Source organism: Ranitomeya variabilis, chromosome 1 (assembly GCF_051348905.1).
Source record: "Ranitomeya variabilis isolate aRanVar5 chromosome 1, aRanVar5.hap1, whole genome shotgun sequence".
NCBI lineage: Eukaryota > Metazoa > Chordata > Amphibia > Anura > Dendrobatidae > Ranitomeya > Ranitomeya variabilis.
Window position 1 is genome coordinate 1,161,495,330 of NC_135232.1, and position 27,675 is coordinate 1,161,523,004.

Sequence of the window (27,675 nt, forward strand, 5' to 3'; positions counted from 1 at the left end):
ATACATACACCCATACACTCACATAGACCCGGTATATAACCACATACATACACCCATACACTCATATATACCGGTATATAACCACATACATACACCCATACACTCACATAGACCCGGTATATAACCACATACATACACCCATACACTCATATATACCGGTATATAACCACATACATACACCCATACACTCATATATACCGGTGTGTAACCATATACATACACCCATACACTCACATAGGCCTGGTATATAACCACATACATACACCCATACACTCACATAGACCTGATATATACACACATACTGTACATACACCCATACACTCACATAGACCTGGTATATAACCACATACATACACCCATACACTCATATATACCGGTATATAACCACATACATACACCCATACACCCATATATACCGGTATATAACCACATACATACCCCCATACACTCACATAGACCTGGTATATAACCACATACATACACCCATACACTCATATATACCTGGTATATAACCATATACATACCCCCATACACTCACATGGACCCGGTATATAACCACATACATACACCCATACACTCACATATACCTGGTATATAACCACATACATACAACCATACACTCATATATACCGGTGTGTAACCACATACATACACCCATACACTCATATATACCTGGTATATAACCACATACATACACCCGTACACTCACATATACCGGTATATAACCACATACATACACCCATACACTCACAAAGACCCGGTATATAACCACATACATACACCCATACACTCATATATACCTGTATATAACCACATACATACACCCATACACTCACATAGACCCGGTATATAACCTCATACATACACCCATACACTCATATATACCGGTATATAACCACATACATACACCCATACACTCACATATACCGGTATATAACCACATACATACACCCATACACTCATATATACCGGTATATAACCACATACATACACCCATACACTCATATATACCGGTATATAACCACATACATACACCCATACACTCACATATACCGGTATATAACCACATACATACACCCATACACTCATATATACCGGTATATAACCACATACATACACCCATACACTCATATATACCAGTATATAACCACATACGTACACCCATACACTCACATATACCTGGTATATAACCACATACATACACCCATACACTCATATATACCTGTATATAACCACATACATACACCCATACACTCACATAGACCTGGTATATAACCTCATACATACACCCATACACTCATATATACCGGTATATAACCACATACATACACCCATACACTCACATATACCGGTATATAACCACATACATACACCCATACACTCATATATACCGGTATATAACCACATACATACACCCATACACTCATATATACCGGTATATAACCACATACATACACCCATACACTCACATATACCGGTATATAACCACATACATACACCCATACACTCATATATACCGGTATATAACCACATACATACACCCATACACTCATATATACCAGTATATAACCACATACGTACACCCATACACTCACATATACCTGGTATATAACCACATACATACACCCATACACTCACATATACCTGGTATATAACCACATACATACACCCATACACTCATATATACCGGTATATAACCACATACATACACAGATACACTCACATAGACCCGGTATATAACCACATACATACCCCCATACACTCATATATACCTGGTATATAACCACATACATACACCCATACACTCACATACGCCTGGTATATAACCACATACATACACCCATACACTCACATAGACCTGGTATATAACCACATACATACACCCATACACTCACATACGCCTGGTATATAACCAGGTACATACACCCATACACTCACATAGACCCGGTATATAACCACATACATACACCCATACACTCACATAGACTCGGTATATAACCACATACATACACCCATACACTCACATAGACCCGGTATATAACCACATACATACACCCGGTATATAACCACATACATACACCCATACACTCATATATACCGGTATATAACCACATACATACACCCATACACTCACAAAGACCCGGTATATAACCACATACATACACCCATACACTCATATATACCGGTATATAACCACATACATACACCCATACACTCATATATACCGGTATATAACCACATACATACACCCATACACTCATATATACCGGTATATAACCACATACATACACCCATACACTCACAAAGACCCAGTATATAACCACATACATACACTCATACACTCATATATACCGGTATATAACCACATACATACACCCATACACTCACATATACCGGTATATAACCACATACATGCACCCATACACTCACATAGACCCGGCATATAACCACATACATACACCCATACACTCACATAGACCCGGTATATAACCACATACATACACCCATACACTCACATAGACCCGGTATATAACCACATACATACACCCATACACTTACATAGACCCGGTATATAACCACATACATACACCCATACACTCACATAGACCTGGTATATAACCACATACATACACCCATACACTCACATAGACCCGGTATAAAACCACATACATACACCTATACACTCACATATACCGGTATATAACCATATACATACACCCATACACTCACATAGACTCGGTATATAACCACATACATACACCCATACACTCACATAGACTCGGTATATAACCACATACATACACCCATACACTCACATAGACCTGGTATATACACACATACTGTACATACACCCATACACTCACATAGACCTGGTATATAACCACATACATACACCCATACACTCATATATACCGGTATATAACCACATACATACCCCCATACACTCACATAGGCCTGGTATATAACCACATACATACACCCATACACTCATATATACCGGTATATAACCACATACATACACCCATACACTCACATATACCGGTATATAACCACATACATACACCCATACACTCACATAGACCCGGCATATAACCACATACATACACCCATACACTCACAGACCCGGCATATAACCACATACATACACCCGTACACTCACATAGACCTGGTATATAACCACATACATACACCCATACACTCACATAGACCCGGTATATAACCACATACATACACCCATACACTCACATAGACCCGGTATATAACCACATACATACACCCATACACTCACATAGACTCGGTATATAACCACATACATACACCCATACTCATATATACCAGTATATAACCACATACATACACCCATACACTCACATAGACCTGGTATATAACCACATACATACACCCATACACTCACATAGACCTGGTATATAACCACATACATACACCCATACACTCACATATACCGGTATATAACCACATACATACACTCACATAGACCCGGCATATAACCACATACATACACCCATACACTCACATAGACCCGGTATATAACCACATACATACACCCATACACTCACATATACCGGTATATAACCACATACATACACCCATACACTCACATAGGCCTGGTATATAACCACATACATACACCCATACACTCACATAGACCTGGTATATAACCACATACATACACCCGTACACTCATATATATCGGTATATAACCACATACATACACCCATACACTCACATAGACCCGGTATATAACCACATACATACACCCATACACTCACATAGACCCGGTATATAACCACATACATACACCCATACACTCACATAGACCCGGTATATAGCCACATACATACACCCATACTCATATATACCAGTATATAACCACATACATACACCCGTACACTCACATAGACCTGGTATATAGCCACATACATACACCCGTACACTCACATAGACCCGGTATATAACCACATACATACACCCATACACTCACATAGACCTGGTATATAACCACATACATACACCCATACTCACATAGGCCTGGTATATAACCACATACATACACCCATACACTCACATAGACCCGGTATATAGCCACATACATACACCCGTACACTCACATAGACCCGGTATATAGCCACATACATACACCCATACACTCACATAGACTCGGTATATAACCACATACATACACCCATACTCATATATACCAGTATATAACCATATACATACACCAATACACTCACATAGGCCTGGTATATAACCACATACATACACCCATACACTCACATAGACCTGGTATATAACCACATACATACACCCATACACTCACATAGACCTGGTATATAACCACATACATACACCCATACACTCACATAGACCTGGTATATAACCACATACATACACCTATGCACTCACATATACCAGTATATAACCATATACATACACCCATACACTCACATAGGCCTGGTATATAACCACATACATACACCTATGCACTCACATATACCAGTATATAACCATATACATACACCCATACACTCACATAGGCCTGGTATATAACCACATACATACACCCATACACTCACATAGACCTGGTATATAACCACATACATACACCCATACACTCACATAGGCCTGGTATATAACCACATGCATACACCCATACACTCACATAGACCCGGCATATAACCACATACATACACCCATACACTCACATAGACCTGGTATATAACCACATACATACACCTATGCACTCACATATACCAGTATATAACCATATACATACACCCATACACTCACATAGGCCTGGTATATAACCACATACATACACCTATGCACTCACATATACCAGTATATAACCATATACATACACCCATACACTCACATAGGCCTGGTATATAACCACATACATACACCCATACACTCACATAGACCTGGTATATAACCACATACATACACCCATACACTCACATAGGCCTGGTATATAACCACATGCATACACCCATACACTCACATAGACCCGGCATATAACCACATACATACACCCATACACTCACATAGACCCGGTATATAACCACATACATACACCCATACACTCACATAGACCCGGCATATAACCACATACATACACCCGTACACTCACATAGACCTGGTATATAACCACATACATACACCCATACACTCACATAGACCCGGTATATAACCACATACATACACCCATACACTCACATAGACTCGGTATATAACCACATACATACACCCATACTCATATATACCAGTATATAACCACATACATACACCCATACACTCACATAGACCTGGTATATAACCACATACATACACCCATACACTCACATATACCGGTATATAACCACATACATACACCCATACACTCACATAGACCTGGCATATAACCACATACATACACCCATACACTCACATAGACCCGGTATATAACCACATAGATACACCCATACACTCACATATACCGGTATATAACCACATACATACACCCATACACTCACATAGACCCGGTATATAACCACATACATACATCCATACACTCACATAGACTCGGTATATAACCACATACATACACCCATACTCATATATACCAGTATATAACCACATACATACACCCATACACTCACATAGACCTGGTATATAACCACATACATACACCCGTACACTCATATATATCGGTATATAACCACATACATACACCCATACTCATATATACCAGTATATAACCACATACATACACCCATACACTCACATAGACCCGGTATATACACACATACTGTACATACACCCATAAACTCACATAGACCCGGTATATAACCACATACATACACCCATACACTCACATAGACTCGGTATATAACCACATACATACACCCATACTCATATATACCAGTATATAACCACATACATACACCCGTACACTCACATAGACCTGGTATATAGCCACATACATACACCCATGCACTCACATAGACCTGGTATATAACCACATACATACACCCATACACTCACATAGACCGGTATATAACCACATACATACACCCATACACTCACATAGACCCGGTATATAACCACATACATACACCCATACACTCACATAGACCTGGTATATAACCACATACATACACCCATACTCACATAGGCCTGGTATATAACCACATACATACACCCATACACTCACATAGACCCGGTATATAGCCACATTCATACACCCGTACACTCACATAGACCCGGTATATAGCCACATACATACATCCATACACTCACATATACCGGTATATAACCACATACATACACCTGTACACTCACATAGACCTGGTATATAACCACATACATACATCCATACACTCACATAGACCGGTATATAACCACATACATACATCCATGCACTCACATAGACCTGGCATATAACCACATACATACACCCATACACTCACATAGACCTGTTATATAACCACATACATACACCCATACACTCACATAGACCTGGTATATAACCACATACATACACCCATACACTCACATAGACCTGGTATATAACCACATACATACACCCATACACTCACATAGACCCGGTATATAGCCACATACATACACCCATACACTCATATATACTGGTATATAACCACATACATACACCCATGCCTTCACATAGACCTGGTATATAACCACATACATACACCCATACACTCACATAGACCTGGTATATAACCACATACATACACCCATACACTCACATAGACCTGGTATATAACCACATACATACACCCATACACTCATATATACCGGTATATAACCACATACATACACCCATACACTCACATAGACCTGGTATATAACCACATACATACACCCATACACTCACATAGACCTGGTATATAACCACATACATACACCCATACACTCACATAGACCCGGTATATAACCACATACATACACCCATACACTCACATAGACCCGGTATATAACGACATACATACACCCATACACTCACATAGACCTGGTATGTAACCACCTACATACACCCATACACTCACATAGACCCGTATGTAGTCACATACATACACCCATACACTCACATAGACCCGGTATATAACCACCACTATGGCAGGTCGGCTCACTTAGCTGCTCTTCAAGGTAGACACGGTCACACATGGGTTAAAGTCTCTGGGTGGTTTATTGTATCATAAACAAAAAAAAGGTAACAGAAAAACTGTGTCTGGCTCAAAAGGAAATGAAAAGTTCATAAGCAGTCCTGCCCAGCTCTTCTGAGCCAACACATATGGCAGCTCCCACAGAAGCGTCATCCTAGGGCTTCCTTGCCTCTACACAACACAGACCAAAGAAAAAATGTATTTCCCCATCCACACCCTTGAGGTGGAGATATGGTGAGTAGGCGTCCCGCCCATCTCTTACCTATTCATCTAAAAACCCACCCATAACATGGCCGCTTTACTCCTTCAGCACATAGCATACTGAAAAGAAATGTATGGGTTTCTAGATCACAGAGGAAAGCAGTCTCCATGACACATATCTCCCCTCACATACCGTGACAGTGACCCTGTCACAAATTTCCTCCCTCTGCCCAAAGCCGCGGGCTTTAGCACCTTCAGACACCAAACAGGGAATTTGGGAGAGGGCATCTGCATTCCCGTGTGACTTCCCGGGCCTGTGTTCTACATGGAACTTGAAATTCTGGAGGCCTAAGAACCACCTAGTCACCTGGGCGTTCTTACCCTTTTTCTCCCTTAGCCATCTCAGAGGGGCATGATCGGACACAAGTTTGAACCTCTGGCCTAGTAGATAGTACCTCAATGTATCCACGGCCCATTTTATTACCAGACATAGTTCTTCTCGCATGGCGAAAGCTTCCGACTCATATACAGGATTGGATGTTCTTCTCCATTTATTACTTGAGACAGCATGACTCCCAAGCAAACTTCTGACGCATTCATCTGGACCACGAGCTCTTTGCTGAAGTCTGGTGCCACCAGAACCGGATGTTTATACAGAGCTCTCTTCAGTTCCTGGAACTCCATCTCTGTGTCATCAGACCATTTAACTATCATTGATTTGGTGCCTTTAAGAAGATCTGTCAATGGCACGGTGATCATAGCGAAATTCGAAATGAATCACAGATAGTACCCTACAATTCCAAGAAATGCCCTCACTTGCTTCTTGGAAAGCGGTTGCGGACAATCTTGAATAACCTCGATCTTGTTGATTTGCGGCTTAACTTCATCTCTCCCGACGACATAGCCTAGGTACTTGGCCTCTTCCTTCCCCATGGCACATTTTATCGGATTTATCTTGAACCCCGCATTTCTTAAAGCATCCAGATCCGCCTGTATTTTTGGTGGATGACTAGCCTAGTCAGGGCTAAAGACCACTTTCTCATCGAGGTACGCTGCGCCGTACTTCTTATGCAGAGCCAGGATCCGATCCATCGCCCTCTGGAAGATAGCCGGGCCCCTTGCAGACCGAAGGGCATCTTGTTGTATTGAAAACACCCATCAGGCGTTGAGAAGGCTGTCTTCTCCTTGGCATTCTGGGACATGTGGATCTGCCAATAGCCCTTCCTCAGGTCCAGGGTTGTAATACACCTTGCGGGTCCAAGTCTCTCAATTAGCTCGACCACATGAGGCATCGGGTAAGCATCAAAACTAGAGACTTCATTCAGCTTGTGGTAGTTGTTGCAGAACCGCCACTCCTTGTTAGGTTTCGGTACGAGGACGATATGACTCAACCATCCACTTTTCGACTCCTCTATCACCCCAAGGTCTAGCATTCTCTTCACCTCATTGGATATCACCTCTCTCCTTGCTTCCAGAATTGTATAGGGCTTGAGGTTCACCCTTACATGCGGTTCTGTCAACACGTCATGCTTGACCACCAGCGTATGCCCCGGCAACTCTGAGAATGGATCCTGGTTCTGCTTCAACAGCTCCCAACACTGTTGCCTCTGGACCGGCATCAGAGTGTCTGCAATGGTGACATTGTCCATGGTGACTTTGGAACTGGCTCCCAGCCAAGGGGTGTCCAGCGATTCTCGGACTCTCCAGGGGTTTAGCAAGTTCACATGATAGACCTGTTGCGGCTTCCTTCACCCCGGCTGGTGTACCTTGTAATTAACTTTGCCCAGTTTTTCCACCACCTCGTATGGGCCTTGCCACTTGGCTAGGAACTTTCTCTCCACAATGGGGATAAGCACTAGCACACGATCCCAGGCTGGAACTGCGTCAGACTCGCTGATCGGTTATACACCCTTGCCTGTGCCTCCTGTGCCTGGAGAAGATGCTCCTTCGCAATGGGCATCATTTTCACCATTCTCTCCTGCAGCTGGGCGACATGCTCTATAATGCTACGGTGTGGCATGACCTCAGTTTCCCATGTTTCCTTGGCGATGTCCAGGAGCCCTCGCGGATGTTGACCATACAAGAGCTCAAATGGCAAGAAGCCAGTAGAGGCCTGGGGAACTTCCGTGATGGAGAAGTGCTGAAACGGAAGCGGGTATTCTCAGTCTTGACCGTCCTTCTCAATGACTGTATTGAGCATGGCTTTCAGGGTTTTATTGTAGCGCTCTACTAGGCCGTCGGTCTCTGGGTGGTACACTGAGGTTCACAGCTGCGCAATCTGGAGGACCCTACAGAGTTCTTTCATAACCTTGCTCATGAAGGGGGTTCCCCGGTCTGTCAGAATCTCCTTCGGCAGGCCCGTCCTAGCAAAAATATTGACAAGTTCCCGTGCGATACTCTTAGCTGAAGAGTTCCTTAGGGGTACTGCTTCAGGGTACCGGGTTGCATGGTCCATGACCTCTAGGATATATTGGTGCCCTCGTGCCGACTTAACTAACGGACCTACTAGGTCCATGGCAATTCGTTCAAATGGGATCTCTATTACCGGTAACAGGACCAAAGGACTTTGGAAGTGCGCAGAGAGACCGGCTATCTGGCAGGTGGGGCAGGACCTACAATAATTCAGGATCTCCCGATAACATTCTGGCCAATAGAACCTTTGCAGTATTCTCTCCTGCATTTTCTCCACCCCCAGATGTCCCCCCAAAACATACGAATGGGGTATGTCTAGAACCCTCCGCTGTTATGGCCCTAGAACCATCAACTGCCCCACTATTTCACCTCCCTTTAGGGTGGTCACTCTATCCAGCAATTCGCTATTGACTGTAAAGTGTGGGTACCTGGTGTCAGCCCCCGGCTCTTGAGCAACCCCATCAATCACAGACACATTTTGAAAGGCCCGTTTTAGGGTGAGATCCCACATTTGAGCTGTCCTAAATTTTCCCCAGAAACCCCCAGTTCAGGAAGCTTCCCTTGTCACCGATTCGTCCTCATTACCAACTAGGACACACAAGGGGAACTCCTGCACCTCTTACTGCAATGGGGATTCATCAGGGTTGCGCTGGCTCCTGCTTGAGACACTGGGCACCCCTGCTTTTCCCCAGAAGTCCCAGAACAGGCTGAAGTCCCGCCCAATTATCACGGGTGCAGCAAGTCTCTGACTACCCCAACCTCATGGAACTCTGTACCATGGCTCGTTTTAATCAACACTCTTGCCACAGGGTAGTCTTTGGCATCCCTGTGGATACAGCGGACGCCCATGTTTCCATGTGATCAACTGGTAGGGAAACGTGGCCCTTCTCAGGGTCACCAAGCTCCCGGAGTCCAAGGGTCCTGACACCAGTACTCCGTTTACGGTCACAGGAAATGACTGCAGCCCCTCTTCGGGCTGATAGTCCACACTGCAGGCTGGGTAGGCATTATACGAGCAGCGCCTGCCCAGGCTGCAATCCATCTACTCGGCAGACATAGGACAATGGCCTGCTATGTGTCCAGGACCATTACACCCCCAGCAGATCAGGTCTTTAGCAGCAGCCTTTGGTAGCCCCTCAGCAGCTCCTTGGGAGCTTTGACTCCCCCCAATGGTAACTCTGTTACCCCTCTTTTGGAACTCGGGCTCACGTTGGGTATCCCAGTATGGAGATGTACCACCCCCTGGCTTCCTCAGGGACATCTCGACCACCTGGTACCTTTCTACAAGGCCCACCAGGTTATCTGCATTCTGGGGGCCTCCTTGGGCAACCCAGGTCTGCACCAGCCTGAGGAAAGAGAGAATAAATCTGTCCAGTACGACCCGTTCGACCATCTGGGCTGGACTGGAGGTCTCTGGCTGCAACCAAATGCAACAAGTCAAATATGCTGTGAGTGAGGTTTGTCACCACAATATGCCCAGTGATGAATCCTTTGGGCTCCAACACATATAGTGACCCCTGAGCGAGCCAATAACTTAGTTTTCCACTTTGTCATATTCCCAGGCATCCTGCAAGGCTAAGTCAAAATAGGCTTTCTGGGGTTCACCTATCAGATAGGGGGCCAGCACCTCTGCACACTGGTCCAGGGGCAGCCTCTCCCACTCTGCAACCCGTTCAAAAACAGTCAAAAACACCACTATATTATCCTCTGGAGTCATCTTTTGCATGGCTCGTCTTACCGCTTTCTGGATGCACAAGTCATCACCTTGACGTGGGGGAGGGGCGGTTTTCTCTGCTGCGGACCTCTCCCATCAGGAGTTCCATCTGTCTTTACTGTTGCTGAATCTGTTGCATTAGGAGCTTATTAGTTTCCTGTTGTACCTGGTGCTGTTGCTGCTGGATCATGATCAGGTGCTTGAGTAGCTCGTACATTTTGGCCAACCGCTGTTCCATCTTCATAGCTGCCTTAACCCAGGACAAACCATTTGCACCACTGCTACACGTGTTCCTGGAATATTTGCCCGCATTCTCCACCACTTGTGGTAGGTCGGCTCAGCTGCTCCTCGAGGTAGACACAGGCACACGTGGGGTTAAAGTCTCTGGGTGGTTTATTGTATCATAAACCCCAAAATGGTAACAGAAAAACAGCAGTTTTCTGACTCAAAAGGAAATAAAAAGTTCATAAGCAGTCCTGCCTAGCACTTCTGGGCATCACATATGCAGCTCCCACAGGAGCATCAGCCTAGGGCTTGCCTGCCTCAACACAACACAGCCAAAGAAAAAAAAATTGGCTGGGCATTTATTTCACCAGCCACACCCTTGAGGTGGAGATATGGTGAGTAGGCGTCACACCCATCGCTAACCTACTCACCTAAAAACCCATCCCATAACATGGCCGCCTAACCCCTTCAGCACATAGCATACTGAACAGAAACTTATGGGTTTCTAGATCACGGAGGAAAGCAGTCTCCATGACACATAGCTCGCCTCACATATCGTGCCAGCGACCCTGTCACACCACATACATACACCCATACACAGTCACATAGACCTGATATATATCCACCAATACACTCACATAGACCCGGTATATAACCACATACAGACACCCATACACTCACATAGACCAGGTATATAACCTCATACATACACCCATACACTCACATCGACCCGGTATATGGTCACATTCACCCATATATAGACCTGGTAAATAACCACATACATATACACATACACTCACATAGACCCGGTATATAACCACATACATATACACATAAACTCACATAGACCCGGTATATAACCACATACATACACCTATGGATGGTACATACCCACACACATGCAAACCTACGTAGGCCTGGTATATACACACAAAGATACATAGATACACCCATGGTACATACCCAAACATCCATCCCCTTGCACATGGAATGGGTATATACCCAAATACATACAACCATGGTACATACCCACATACATACACCCATACACTCACATAGGCCTGGTATATACACACATACTGTACATACACCCGTACACTCACATAGGCCTGGTATATACACACATACATGCACCCATACACTCACATAGGCCTGGTATATAACCTCATACATACCCATACACTCCATACACTCACATAGGCCTGATATATACACACATACTGTACATACACCCATACACTCACATAGACCCGGTATATAACCACATACATACATCCATACACTCACATAGACCTGGTATATAACCACATACATACATCCATACACTCACATAGACCCGGTATATAACCACATACATACACCCATACACTCACATAGGCCTGGTATATAACCTCATACATACACCCATACACTCACATAGACCTGGTATATAACACCATACATACACCCGTACACTCACATAGGCCTGGTATATACACACATACATACACCCATACACTCACATAGGCCTGGTATATAACCTCATACATACACCCATACACTCACATAGACCCGGTGTGTAACCACATACATTCACCCGTACACTCACATAGACTTGGTATATACACACATACATACACCCATACACTGACATAGGCCTGGTATATAACCTCACACATACACCCATACACTCACATAGACCTGGTATATAAACACATACATACACCCGTACACTCACATAGACTTGGTATATACACACATACATACACCCATACAGTCACATAGGCCTGGTATATAACCTCATACATACTGTACATACACCCATACACTCACATAGACCTGGTATATAAACACATACATACACCCATACACTCACATAGGCCTGGTATATAACCTCATACACACACCCATACACTCACATAGACCCGGTATATAACCACATACATACCCATACACTCACATAGACCTGGTATATAACCACATACATACACCTATACACTCACATAGACCCGGTATATAACCACATACATACACCCATACACTCACATAGGCCTGGTATATAACCTCATACACACACCCATACACTCACATAGACCCGGTATATAACCACATACATACCCATACACTCACATAGACCTGGTATATAACCACATACATACACCTATACACTCACATAGACCCGGTATATAACCACATACATACACCCATACACTCACATAGACCTGGTATATAAACACATACATACATCCGTACACTCACATAGGCCTGGTATATACACACATACTGTACATACACCCGTACACTCACATAGACCTGGTATATAACCACATACATACACCCATACACTCATATATACCGGTATATAAACACATACATACACCCATACACTCACATAGACCTGGTATATAACCACATACATACACCCATACACTCACATAGACCTGGTATATACACACATACATACACCCGTACACTCACATAGACCTGGTATATAACCACATACACCCATACACTCATATATACCGGTATATAAACACATACATACACCCATACACTCACATAGACCTGGTATATAACCACATACATACACCCGTACACTCACATAGACCTGGTATATACACACATACATACACCCGTACACTCACATAGGCCTGGTATATACACACATACTGTACATACACCCATACACTGACATAGGCCTGGTATATACACACATACATACACCCATACACTCACATAGGCCTGGTATATAACCTCATACATACACCCATACACTCACATAGACCCGGTGTGTAACCACATACATACACCCGTACACTCACATAGACTTGGTATATACACACATACATACACCCATACACTGACATAGGCCTGGTATATAACCTCACACATACACCCATACACTCACATAGACCTGGTATATAAACACATACATACACCCGTACACTCACATAGACTTGGTATATACACACATACATACACCCATACACTCACATAGGCCTGGTATATAACCACATACATACACCCATACACTCACATAGACCTGGTATATAAACACATACATACACCCATACACTCACATAGTCCTGGTATATAAACACATACATACACCCGTACACTCACATAGACCTGGTATATACACACATACTGTACATACACCCATACACTCACATAGACCTGGTATATAACCTCATACATACACCCATACACTCACATAGACCTGGTATATAACCACATACATACACCCATACACTCACATAGACCTGGTATATAACCACATACATACACCCGTACACTCACATAGACCTGGTATATAACCACATACATACACCCATACACTCACATAGACTCGGTATATAACCACATACATACACCCATACACTGACATAGGCCTGGTATATACACACATACATACACCCATACACTCACATAGACCTGGTATATAACCTCATACATACACCCGTACACTCACATAGACCTGGTATATACACACATACTGTACATACACCCATACACTCACATAGACCTGGTATATAACCTCATACATACACCCATACACTCACATAGACCTGGTATATAACCACATACATACACCCATACACTCACATAGACCTGGTATATAACCACATACAGACACCCATACACTCACATAGACCAGGTATATAACCTCATACATACACCCATACACTCACATCGACCCGGTATATGGTCACATTCACCCATATATAGACCTGGTAAATAACCACATACATATACACATACACTCACATAGACCCGGTATATAACCACATACATATACACATACACTCACATAGACCCGGTATATAACCACATACATACACCTATGGATGGTACATACCCACACACATGCAAACCTACGTAGGCCTGGTATATACACACAAAGATACATAGATACACCCATGGTACATACCCAAACATCCATCCCCTTGCACATGGAATGGGTATATACCCAAATACATACAACCATGGTACATACCCACATACATACACCCATACACTCACATAGGCCTGGTATATACACACATACTGTACATACACCCGTACACTCACATAGGCCTGGTATATACACACATACATGCACCCATACACTCACATAGGCCTGGTATATAACCTCATACATACCCATACACTCCATACACTCACATAGGCCTGATATATACACACATACTGTACATACACCCATACACTCACATAGACCCGGTATATAACCACATACATACATCCATACACTCACATAGACCTGGTATATAACCACATACATACATCCATACACTCACATAGACCCGGTATATAACCACATACATACACCCATACACTCACATAGGCCTGGTATATAACCTCATACATACACCCATACACTCACATAGACCTGGTATATAACACCATACATACACCCGTACACTCACATAGGCCTGGTATATACACACATACATACACCCATACACTCACATAGGCCTGGTATATAACCTCATACATACACCCATACACTCACATAGACCCGGTGTGTAACCACATACATACACCCGTACACTCACATAGACTTGGTATATACACACATACATACACCCATACACTGACATAGGCCTGGTATATAACCTCACACATACACCCATACACTCACATAGACCTGGTATATAAACACATACATACAGCCGTACACTCACATAGACTTGGTATATACACACATACATACACCCATACAGTCACATAGGCCTGGTATATAACCTCATACATACTGTACATACACCCATACACTCACATAGACCTGGTATATAAACACATACATACACCCATACACTCACATAGACCCGGTATATAACCACATACATACACCTATACACTCACATAGACCCGGTATATAACCACATACATACACCCATACACTCACATAGACCTGGTATATAAACACATACATACATCCGTACACTCACATAGGCCTGGTATATACACACATACTGTACATACACCCGTACACTCACATAGACCTGGTATATAACCACATACATACACCCATACACTCATATATACCGGTATATAAACACATACATACACCCATACACTCACATAGACCTGGTATATAACCACATACATACACCCATACACTCACATAGACCTGGTATATACACACATACATACACCCGTACACTCACATAGACCTGGTATATAACCACATACACCCATACACTCATATATACCGGTATATAAACACATACATACACCCATACACTCACATAGACCTGGTATATAACCACATACATACACCCGTACACTCACATAGACCTGGTATATACACACATACATACACCCGTACACTCACATAGGCCTGGTATATACACACATACTGTACATACACCCATACACTGACATAGGCCTGGTATATACACACATACATACACCCATACACTCACATAGGCCTGGTATATAACCTCATACATACACCCATACACTCACATAGACCCGGTGTGTAACCACATACATACACCCGTACACTCACATAGACTTGGTATATACACACATACATACACCCATACACTGACATAGGCCTGGTATATAACCTCACACATACACCCATACACTCACATAGACCTGGTATATAAACACATACATACACCCGTACACTCACATAGACTTGGTATATACACACATACATACACCCATACACTCACATAGGCCTGGTATATAACCACATACATACACCCATACACTCACATAGACCTGGTATATAAACACATACATACACCCATACACTCACATAGACCTGGTATATAAACACATACATACACCCGTACACTCACATAGACCTGGTATATACACACATACTGTACATACACCCATACACTCACATAGACCTGGTATATAACCTCATACATACACCCATACACTCACATAGACCTGGTATATAACCACATACATACACCCATACACTCACATAGACCTGGTATATAACCACATACATACACCCGTACACTCACATAGACCTGGTATATAACCACATACATACACCCATACACTCACATAGACTCGGTATATAACCACATACATACACCCATACACTGACATAGGCCTGGTATATACACACATACATACACCCATACACTCACATAGACCTGGTATATAACCTCATACATACACCCGTACACTCACATAGACCTGGTATATACACACATACTGTACATACACCCATACACTCACATAGACCTGGTATATAACCTCATACATACACCCATACACTCACATAGACCTGGTATATAACCACATACATACACCCATACACTCACATAGACCTGGTATATAACCACATACAGACACCCATACACTCACATAGACCAGGTATATAACCTCATACATACACCCATACACTCACATCGACCCGGTATATGGTCACATTCACCCATATATAGACCTGGTAAATAACCACATACATATACACATACACTCACATAGACCCGGTATATAACCACATACATATACACATACACTCACATAGACCCGGTATATAACCACATACATACACCTATGGATGGTACATACCCACACACATGCAAACCTACGTAGGCCTGGTATATACACACAAAGATACATAGATACACCCATGGTACATACCCAAACATCCATCCCCTTGCACATGGAATGGGTATATACCCAAATACATACAACCATGGTACATACCCACATACATACACCCATACACTCACATAGGCCTGGTATATACACACATACTGTACATACACCCGTACACTCACATAGGCCTGGTATATACACACATACATGCACCCATACACTCACATAGGCCTGGTATATAACCTCATACATACCCATACACTCCATACACTCACATAGGCCTGATATATACACACATACTGTACATACACCCATACACTCACATAGACCCGGTATATAACCACATACATACATCCATACACTCACATAGACCTGGTATATAACCACATACATACATCCATACACTCACATAGACCCGGTATATAACCACATACATACACCCATACACTCACATAGGCCTGGTATATAACCTCATACATACACCCATACACTCACATAGACCTGGTATATAACACCATACATACACCCGTACACTCACATAGGCCTGGTATATACACACATACATACACCCATACACTCACATAGGCCTGGTATATAACCTCATACATACACCCATACACTCACATAGACCCGGTGTGTAACCACATACATACACCCGTACACTCACATAGACTTGGTATATACACACATACATACACCCATACACTGACATAGGCCTGGTATATAACCTCACACATACACCCATACACTCACATAGACCTGGTATATAAACACATACATACACCCGTACACTCACATAGACTTGGTATATACACACATACATACACCCATACAGTCACATAGGCCTGGTATATAACCTCATACATACTGTACATACACCCATACACTCACATAGACCTGGTATATAAACACATACATACACCCATACACTCACATAGACCCGGTATATAACCACATACATACACCTATACACTCACATAGACCCGGTATATAACCACATACATACACCCATACACTCACATAGACCTGGTATATAAACACATACATACATCCGTACACTCACATAGGCCTGGTATATACACACATACTGTACATACACCCGTACACTCACATAGACCTGGTATATAACCACATACATACACCCATACACTCATATATACCGGTATATAAACACATACATACACCCATACACTCACATAGACCTGGTATATAACCACATACATACACCCATACACTCACATAGACCTGGTATATACACACATACATACACCCGTACACTCACATAGACCTGGTATATAACCACATACACCCATACACTCATATATACCGGTATATAAACACATACATACACCCATACACTCACATAGACCTGGTATATAACCACATACATACACCCGTACACTCACATAGACCTGGTATATACACACATACATACACCCGTACACTCACATAGGCCTGGTATATACACACATACTGTACATACACCCATACACTGACATAGGCCTGGTATATACACACATACATACACCCATACACTCACATAGGCCTGGTATATAACCTCATACATACACCCATACACTCACATAGACCCGGTGTGTAACCACATACATACACCCGTACACTCACATAGACCTGGTATATACACACATACATACACCCGTACACTCACATAGGCCTGGTATATACACACATACTGTACATACACCCATACACTGACATAGGCCTGGTATATACACACATACATACACCCATACACTGACATAGGCCTGGTATATAACCTCACACATACACCCATACACTCACATAGACCTGGTATATAAACACATACATACACCCGTACACTCACATAGACTTGGTATATACACACATACATACACCCATACACTCACATAGGCCTGGTATATAACCACATACATACACCCATACACTCACATAGACCTGGTATATAAACACATACATACACCCATACACTCACATAGACCTGGTATATAAACACATACATACACCCGTACACTCACATAGACCTGGTATATAACCTCATACATACTGTACATACACCCATACACTCACATAGACCTGGTATATAACCTCATACATACACCCATACACTCACATAGACCTGGTATATAACCACATACATACACCCGTACACTCACATAGACCTGGTATATAACCACATACATACATCCGTACACTCACATAGACCTGGTATATAACCACATACAGACACCCGTACACTCACATAGACCTGGTATATAACCACATACATACACCCATACACTCACATAGACTCGGTATATAACCACATACATACACCCATACACTCACATAGACCCGGTATATAACCACATACATACACCCATACACTCACATATACCTGGTATATAACCACATACATACACCCATACACTCACATAGACCCGGTATATAACCACATACATACACCCATACACTCACATAGACTCGGTATATAACCACATACATACACCCATACACTCACATAGACCTGGTATATACACACATACTGTACATACACCCATACACTCACATAGGCCTGGTATATACACACATACATACACCCATACACTCACATAGGCCTGGTATATAACCTCATACATACCCATACACTCACATAGGCCTGGTATATACATACATACTGTACATACACCCATACACTGACATAGACCTGGTATATAAACACATACATACACCCATGGTATACAACCACATACATGTAAGATCACAGACTGCATGCATCTCGTGCAGGCACCAGGTGAAATGACCCATGCACTGGTGGCAGGTGAAGGCAGGACCAGTCGGTCTGAGTAGAGCGTGATGATCCGGTGCCATGCGGACCCCTAGTTTGGCCCACCTCGGGGCCACCCAGTGCACATGAGATGTTTGATGAGATGAGTAGTCGGCACCTCTGCAGGGGTCTCTGGTTACAGACGAACCAGTGAGTGAAAAGGCAAGAAAAGCAAGAAGGTGACATCATCATGTGCAGAGACGTGCAAACTGCGGCATGCCATAGTGACGTCCATCTGTGAGCGTGAAGCATCTGTGCAGTGCGAGGCTGGAGGCGCCATTGTGGATGCCCCATTGTGGATGCCCATGTCCCACCCCACAGCCGGCCTGAGGCTCTTTTTCAGGAGATGCACCTGGGTCAGGGTTGGAGATGGACAAAGGGAGGAATGTCGCTGCCTCCGTTAGTATAGACACTTGTGGACGATCAGTCCTCAAGGCTGAGGGCCAGGGATGGACACCAGCTACAGATACCTGGGTACCAGATGACGGCCAGTACCTTGATTTATGCCACGGCTCCGTGTAAAGCCAATGTCCGATCTGGTCAGACTCTACTCGTTATCAAACCAGGCTGCCGAATCATGGTTCCCATGTGCTCCCGCTGTGGGGGGCGGTCTGTTTGTGGTTTGCTTACATACAGACAGATGCCCTCGTGACTCGTCTGGCTTCCCTCAATTCTCTCCTGACTGTTACATCAATAATAAATCTGTAGCATCTAAAATATTTACAGGGAATCTGTCAGCAGGTTTGTGCAGTGTAATCTGAGAACAGCATGATGCAGGGCAGAGACCCTGATTCCAGCCATGTGTCACTGGGCTGTATTTTGGTGTTTAAATACAATCAGTGTTTTATCAGCAGTAGATTATCACTGCAGAACTAACTGCCACGTGTCTCCTGGTCTAACCCCTCCCCCAGCACTGATTGGCAGCTTTCTGTCACTATACAATGTACACAGAAAGCTGCTAATCACCCATGTGGGCGGAGTTATACACAGAGAGCTGCCAATCATTGTGGTGGGCAGGTAATACAAGTCAACGTTGCAAGCGGGTTCAATACAAAAAGCTGCCAATCACTGGTGTGGGCGGAGTTATACACAGGAAGCAGCCAATCACTGGTGTGGGCGGGGTTATACACAGAAAGCTGCTAATCAGTGTGTAGACATGTTTATACACAGGAAGCTGCCAATCACTGGTGTGCGTGGAGTTATACACAGGAAGCAGCCAATCACTGGTGTGGGCAGGGTTATACACAAAAAGCTACCGGTCATAAAAAACATTAAAATCCATAACACATCTTCAGGGAGAGGGCATTCACCCCTTCCTCCCTCAGAAAGGGAAAGATCTTTTCTGAAGTCCAGATAACAAAGGGACACGTGTTTACACATAGATGAAGAAGCAGATAAGTTTATTTTGTTTACAGGAAGCACATCCTGAGTTGAAAGGATCTGCAGCCAGATGTTTTGGTGCTGATGGGAAGTTATGAATATTGAGATTTGTATAGATCCTACATTGATGGTACAGACATTTTCAACTTCAGGACTAATCGGGGAAGAATATGTATATTTTCTCATAACTGTGACACCTGCCTACAAGCCCAAAATCAATAGTGGTCAGATGACAACAGCCATGCCATATTTCCTATGTTTGGAAAGGTAAAATCCCAATAAAAAATATGGCAGTAATATTGGACTCTGTGATCATCAGGAGTGAAGATATTGTGAATGTTGATATCACATATCAACAACGCTAATATCAGATATCGCACCGTGTCTGCTGATATCACATATCACACAGTGTATGCTGATATCAAATATCGCAGTGTCTGCTGATATCACATATCGCACAGTGTATGCTGATATCACATATTGCACTGTCTGCTGATATCACATATCACAGTGTATGCTGATATCACATATCGCACTGTCTGCTGATATCACATATCGCACCGTCTCTGCTGATATCACATATCACAGTGTCTGCTGATATCACATATCGCAGTGTCTGCTAATATCACATATCGCACAGTGTATGCTGATATCACATATCGCACCGTGTCTGCTGATATCACATATCACACAGTGTATGCTGATATCACATATTGCACTGTCTGCTGATATCACATATCACACAGTGTATGCTGATATCACATATCGCACCGTGTCTGCTGATATCACATATCACACAGTGTATGCTGATATCACATATCGCACCGTGTCTCCTGATATCACATATCGTATGGTGTCTGCAGATATCACATATCGCACCCTGTCTGCTGATATCGCACCATGTCTGCTGATATCACATATTGCACAGTGTCTGCTGATATCACATATTGCACAGTGTCTGCTGATATCGCACCGTGTCTCCTGATATCACATATCGCACAGTGTCTGCTGATATCGCACCGTGTCTGCAGATATCACATATCGCACCGTGTCTGCAGCTATTGCACCGTGTCTGCTGACATCACATATCGCAGTGTCTGCAGATATCACATATCGCACCGTGTCTGCAGATATCACATATCGCACGGTGTCTGCTGATATCGCACAGTGTCTGCAGATATCACATATCGCACAGTGTCTGCAGATATCACATATCGCACCGTGTCTGCTGATATCACATATCGCAATGTCTGCAGATATCGATATCACGTATCTCACCGTGTCTGCTGATATCACATATCGCACCGTGTCTGCTGATATCACGTATCACACGGTGTCTGCAGATATCACATATCGCACAGTGTCTGCTGATATCACATATCGCAGTGTCTGCAGATATCACATATTGCACAGTGTCTGCTGATATCACATATCGCAGTGTCTGCAGATATCGCACCATGTCTCCTGATATCACATATCACATGGTGTCTGCAGATATCACATATCGCACAGTGTCTGCTGATATCGCACAGTGTCTGCTGATATCACGTATCGCACGGTGTCTGCAGATATCACATATCGCACAGTGTCTGCTGATATCGCACAGTGTCTGCTGATATCACATATCGCACCGTGTCATCTGATATCACATATCGCACAGTGTCTGCAGATATCACATATCGCACCGTGTCTGCTGATATCACATATCGCACCGTGTCTGCAGATATCACATATCGCACCGTGTCTGCAGATATCACATATCGCACCGTGTCTGCTGATATCACATATCGCACCGTGTCTCCTGATATCACATATCGCACAGTGTCTGCAGATATCACATATTGCAGTGTCTGCAGATATCACATATCGCAGTGTCTGCAGATATCACATATTGCACAGTGTCTGCAGATATCACATATCGCAGTGTCTGCAGATATCACATATTGCAGTGTCTGCAGATATCACATATCACATGGTGCTGCAGATATCACATATCGCACTGTGTCTCCTGATATCACATATCGCACCGTGTCTGCGGATATCACATATCGCACTGTGTCTCCTGATATCACGTATCGCACCGTGTCTGCAGATATCACATATTGCACAGTGTCTGCAGATATCACATATCGCAGTGTCTGCAGATATCACATATCGCACTGTGTCTCCTGATATCACATATCGCACTGTGTCTCCTGATATCACATATCGCACCGTGTCTGCAGATATCACATATCGCAGTGTCTGCAGATATCACATATCGCACTGTGTCTCCTGATATCACATATCGCACGGTGTCTGCAGATATCACATATCGCACCGTGTCTGCGGATATCACATATCGCACTGTGTCTCCTGATATCACGTATCGCACCGTGTCTGCAGATATCACATATTGCACAGTGTCTGCAGATATCACATATCGCAGTGTCTGCAGATATCACATATCGCACTGTGTCTCCTGATATCACATATCGCACTGTGTCTCCTGATATCACATATCGCACCGTGTCTGCAGATATCACATATCGCAGTGTCTGCAGATATCACATATCGCACTGTGTCTCCTGATATCACATATCGCACGGTGTCTGCAGATATCACATATCGCACCGTGTCTGCGGATATCACATATCGCACTGTGTCTCCTGATATCACATATCGCACCGTGTCTGCAGATATCACATATCGCACCGTGTCTGCGGATATCACATATCGCACTGTGTCTCCTGATATCACGTTATGCACCGTGTCTGCAGATATCACATATCGCAGTGTCTGCAGATATCACATATCGCACCGTGTCTGCAGATATCGCACAGTGTCTGCGGATATCACATATCGCACTGTGTCTCCTGATATCACGTTACGCACCGTGTCTGCAGATATCACATATCGCAGTGTCTGCAGATATCACATATCGCACCGTGTCTGCAGATATCGCACAGTGTCTGCGGATATCACATATCGCACTGTGTCTCCTGATATCACGTTACGCACAGTGTCTGCTGATATCACATATCGCAGTGTCTGCAGATATCGCACCATGTCTCCTGATATCACATATCTCACGGTGTCTGCAGATATCACATATCGCACTGTGTCTCCTGATATCACATATCGCACCGTGTCTGCGGATATCACATATCGCACTGTGTCTCCTGATATCACGTATCGCACCGTGTCTGCAGATATCACATATTGCACAGTGTCTGCAGATATCACATATCGCAGTGTCTGCAGATATCACATATCGCACTGTGTCTCCTGATATCACATATCGCACTGTGTCTCCTGATATCACATATCGCACCGTGTCTGCAGATATCACATATCGCAGTGTCTGCAGATATCACATATCGCACTGTGTCTCCTGATATCACATATCGCACGGTGTCTGCAGATATCACATATCGCACCGTGTCTGCGGATATCACATATCGCACTGTGTCTCCTGATATCACATATCGCACCGTGTCTGCAGATATCACATATCGCACCGTGTCTGCGGATATCACATATCGCACTGTGTCTCCTGATATCACGTTACGCACCGTGTCTGCAGATATCACATATCGCAGTGTCTGCAGATATCACATATCGCACCGTGTCTGCAGATATCGCACAGTGTCTGCGGATATCACATATCGCACTGTGTCTCCTGATATCACGTTACGCACCGTGTCTGCAGATATCACATATCGCAGTGTCTGCAGATATCACATATCGCACCGTGTCTGCAGATATCGCACAGTGTCTGCGGATATCACATATCGCAGTGTCTGCAGATATCGCACCATGTCTCCTGATATCACATATCTCACGGTGTCTGCAGATATCACATATCGCACTGTGTCTCCTGATATCACATATCGCACCGTGTCTGCAGATATCACATATCGCACCGTGTCTGCGGATATCACATATCGCACAGTGTCTGCTGATATCGCACAGTGTCTGCTGATATCACATATGGCACCGTGTCTCCTGATATCACATATCGCAGTGTCTGCTAATATCACATATCGCAGTGTCTGCAGATATCACACCATGTCTCCTGATATCACATATCTCACGGTGTCTCCTGATATCACATATCGCACCGTGTCTGCAGATATCACATATCGCACCGTGTCTGCGGATATCACATATCGCACTGTCTGCTGATTTTGCACCGTGTCTGCTGATATCACGTATCGCACCGTGTCTGCAGATATCACATATCGCACCGTGTCTGCGGATATCACATATCGCACTGTGTCTGCTGATATCGCACCGTGTCTGCAGATATCACATATCGCACCGTGTCTGCGGATATTGCACGGTGTCTGCAGGTCCTGTATATTACACACCCTAGCATATCCCCCGTGTGACCTTAGCGCCTGGTGGACGGACAGCGCGGCCGGGCAGGGTGCAGGCGGTCAGGCTCCTCAGGGCTCTGGCCTCATCTCACCTGTCTTGTCCGCAGGTTTCTCCTCTGACAGCCTCAGTCTTCGGTCCTTGGGGACCGGCTCGTCCAGGTCCTCGCTGACATAGGGCTGCGCGGTCCCACTGGCTCCTGTAGTGCTGGAGGGGCTCCTGCTTTGTGTCTGGTTGCTGATTGTGAAGCGCAGGGTGGCAGTGACATTGGGGGGTGCAGCAGAGCCCCTGCAGGTGATGACAGCAGCGCAGAGGACTGACAGCAGCACGGGGGTCCGGGACATGGTCACTGGTGGGCGCCGTCCTCTACTGACCTCAACTCCAGGGTCTGAAGAGGAAAACTCCGAAAGTCTCCGCCGTCCTCTCCCCAATCTCACCTCCTCCTCCTCCTCCTCCTCTTCACCAAGCTCCCAGCCCCCACCTCAGATTCCAAGTCATTCCAGAGGGGAGCTGAACTCACAATGCAGCCGCAGTGTAAGCATCAGCTCCTCCGGCCATTATACTGAGGCTTCCATTCATTGGGGATGTCAGGGGCAGAGGTCATCATAGCAAAGCGCCAACATAGTCTGCAGCGCAGTACAGGAGAGCCATAGCACACGGTGTAACACCCGCCCCGACCACAGGGGGCAGCACTGAGCCATGTATGGGACCGGGAGTGAGGACACACACAATGTAGAAGCAATCTGTCCGACTGCCGAGAATCGCGCATGTTCTCCGTATGGTGATCCGTATCTCATCCGTGTGCAATGCCAGGATTATTATTCTTC

At 44.0% G+C, this 27,675-nt stretch overlaps 1 protein-coding gene across 2 annotated transcripts in view; it reads right to left on the bottom strand.

Moving 5' to 3' along the window:
• Positions 1-27,263, bottom strand: part of LOC143793452 (putative carboxypeptidase X1) — a 123,777-nt gene extending 96,514 nt beyond the window's left edge. For both annotated transcript variants that reach the window (XM_077280433.1, XM_077280434.1), the window contains exon 1: positions 26,943-27,263. In XM_077280433.1, coding sequence (XP_077136548.1) covers positions 26,943-27,192 — 250 coding nt within the window. In that variant the 5' untranslated portion in view covers positions 27,193-27,263. The remainder of the gene's footprint in view (positions 1-26,942) is intronic.
• Positions 27,264-27,675: the final 412 nt, after the last annotated feature.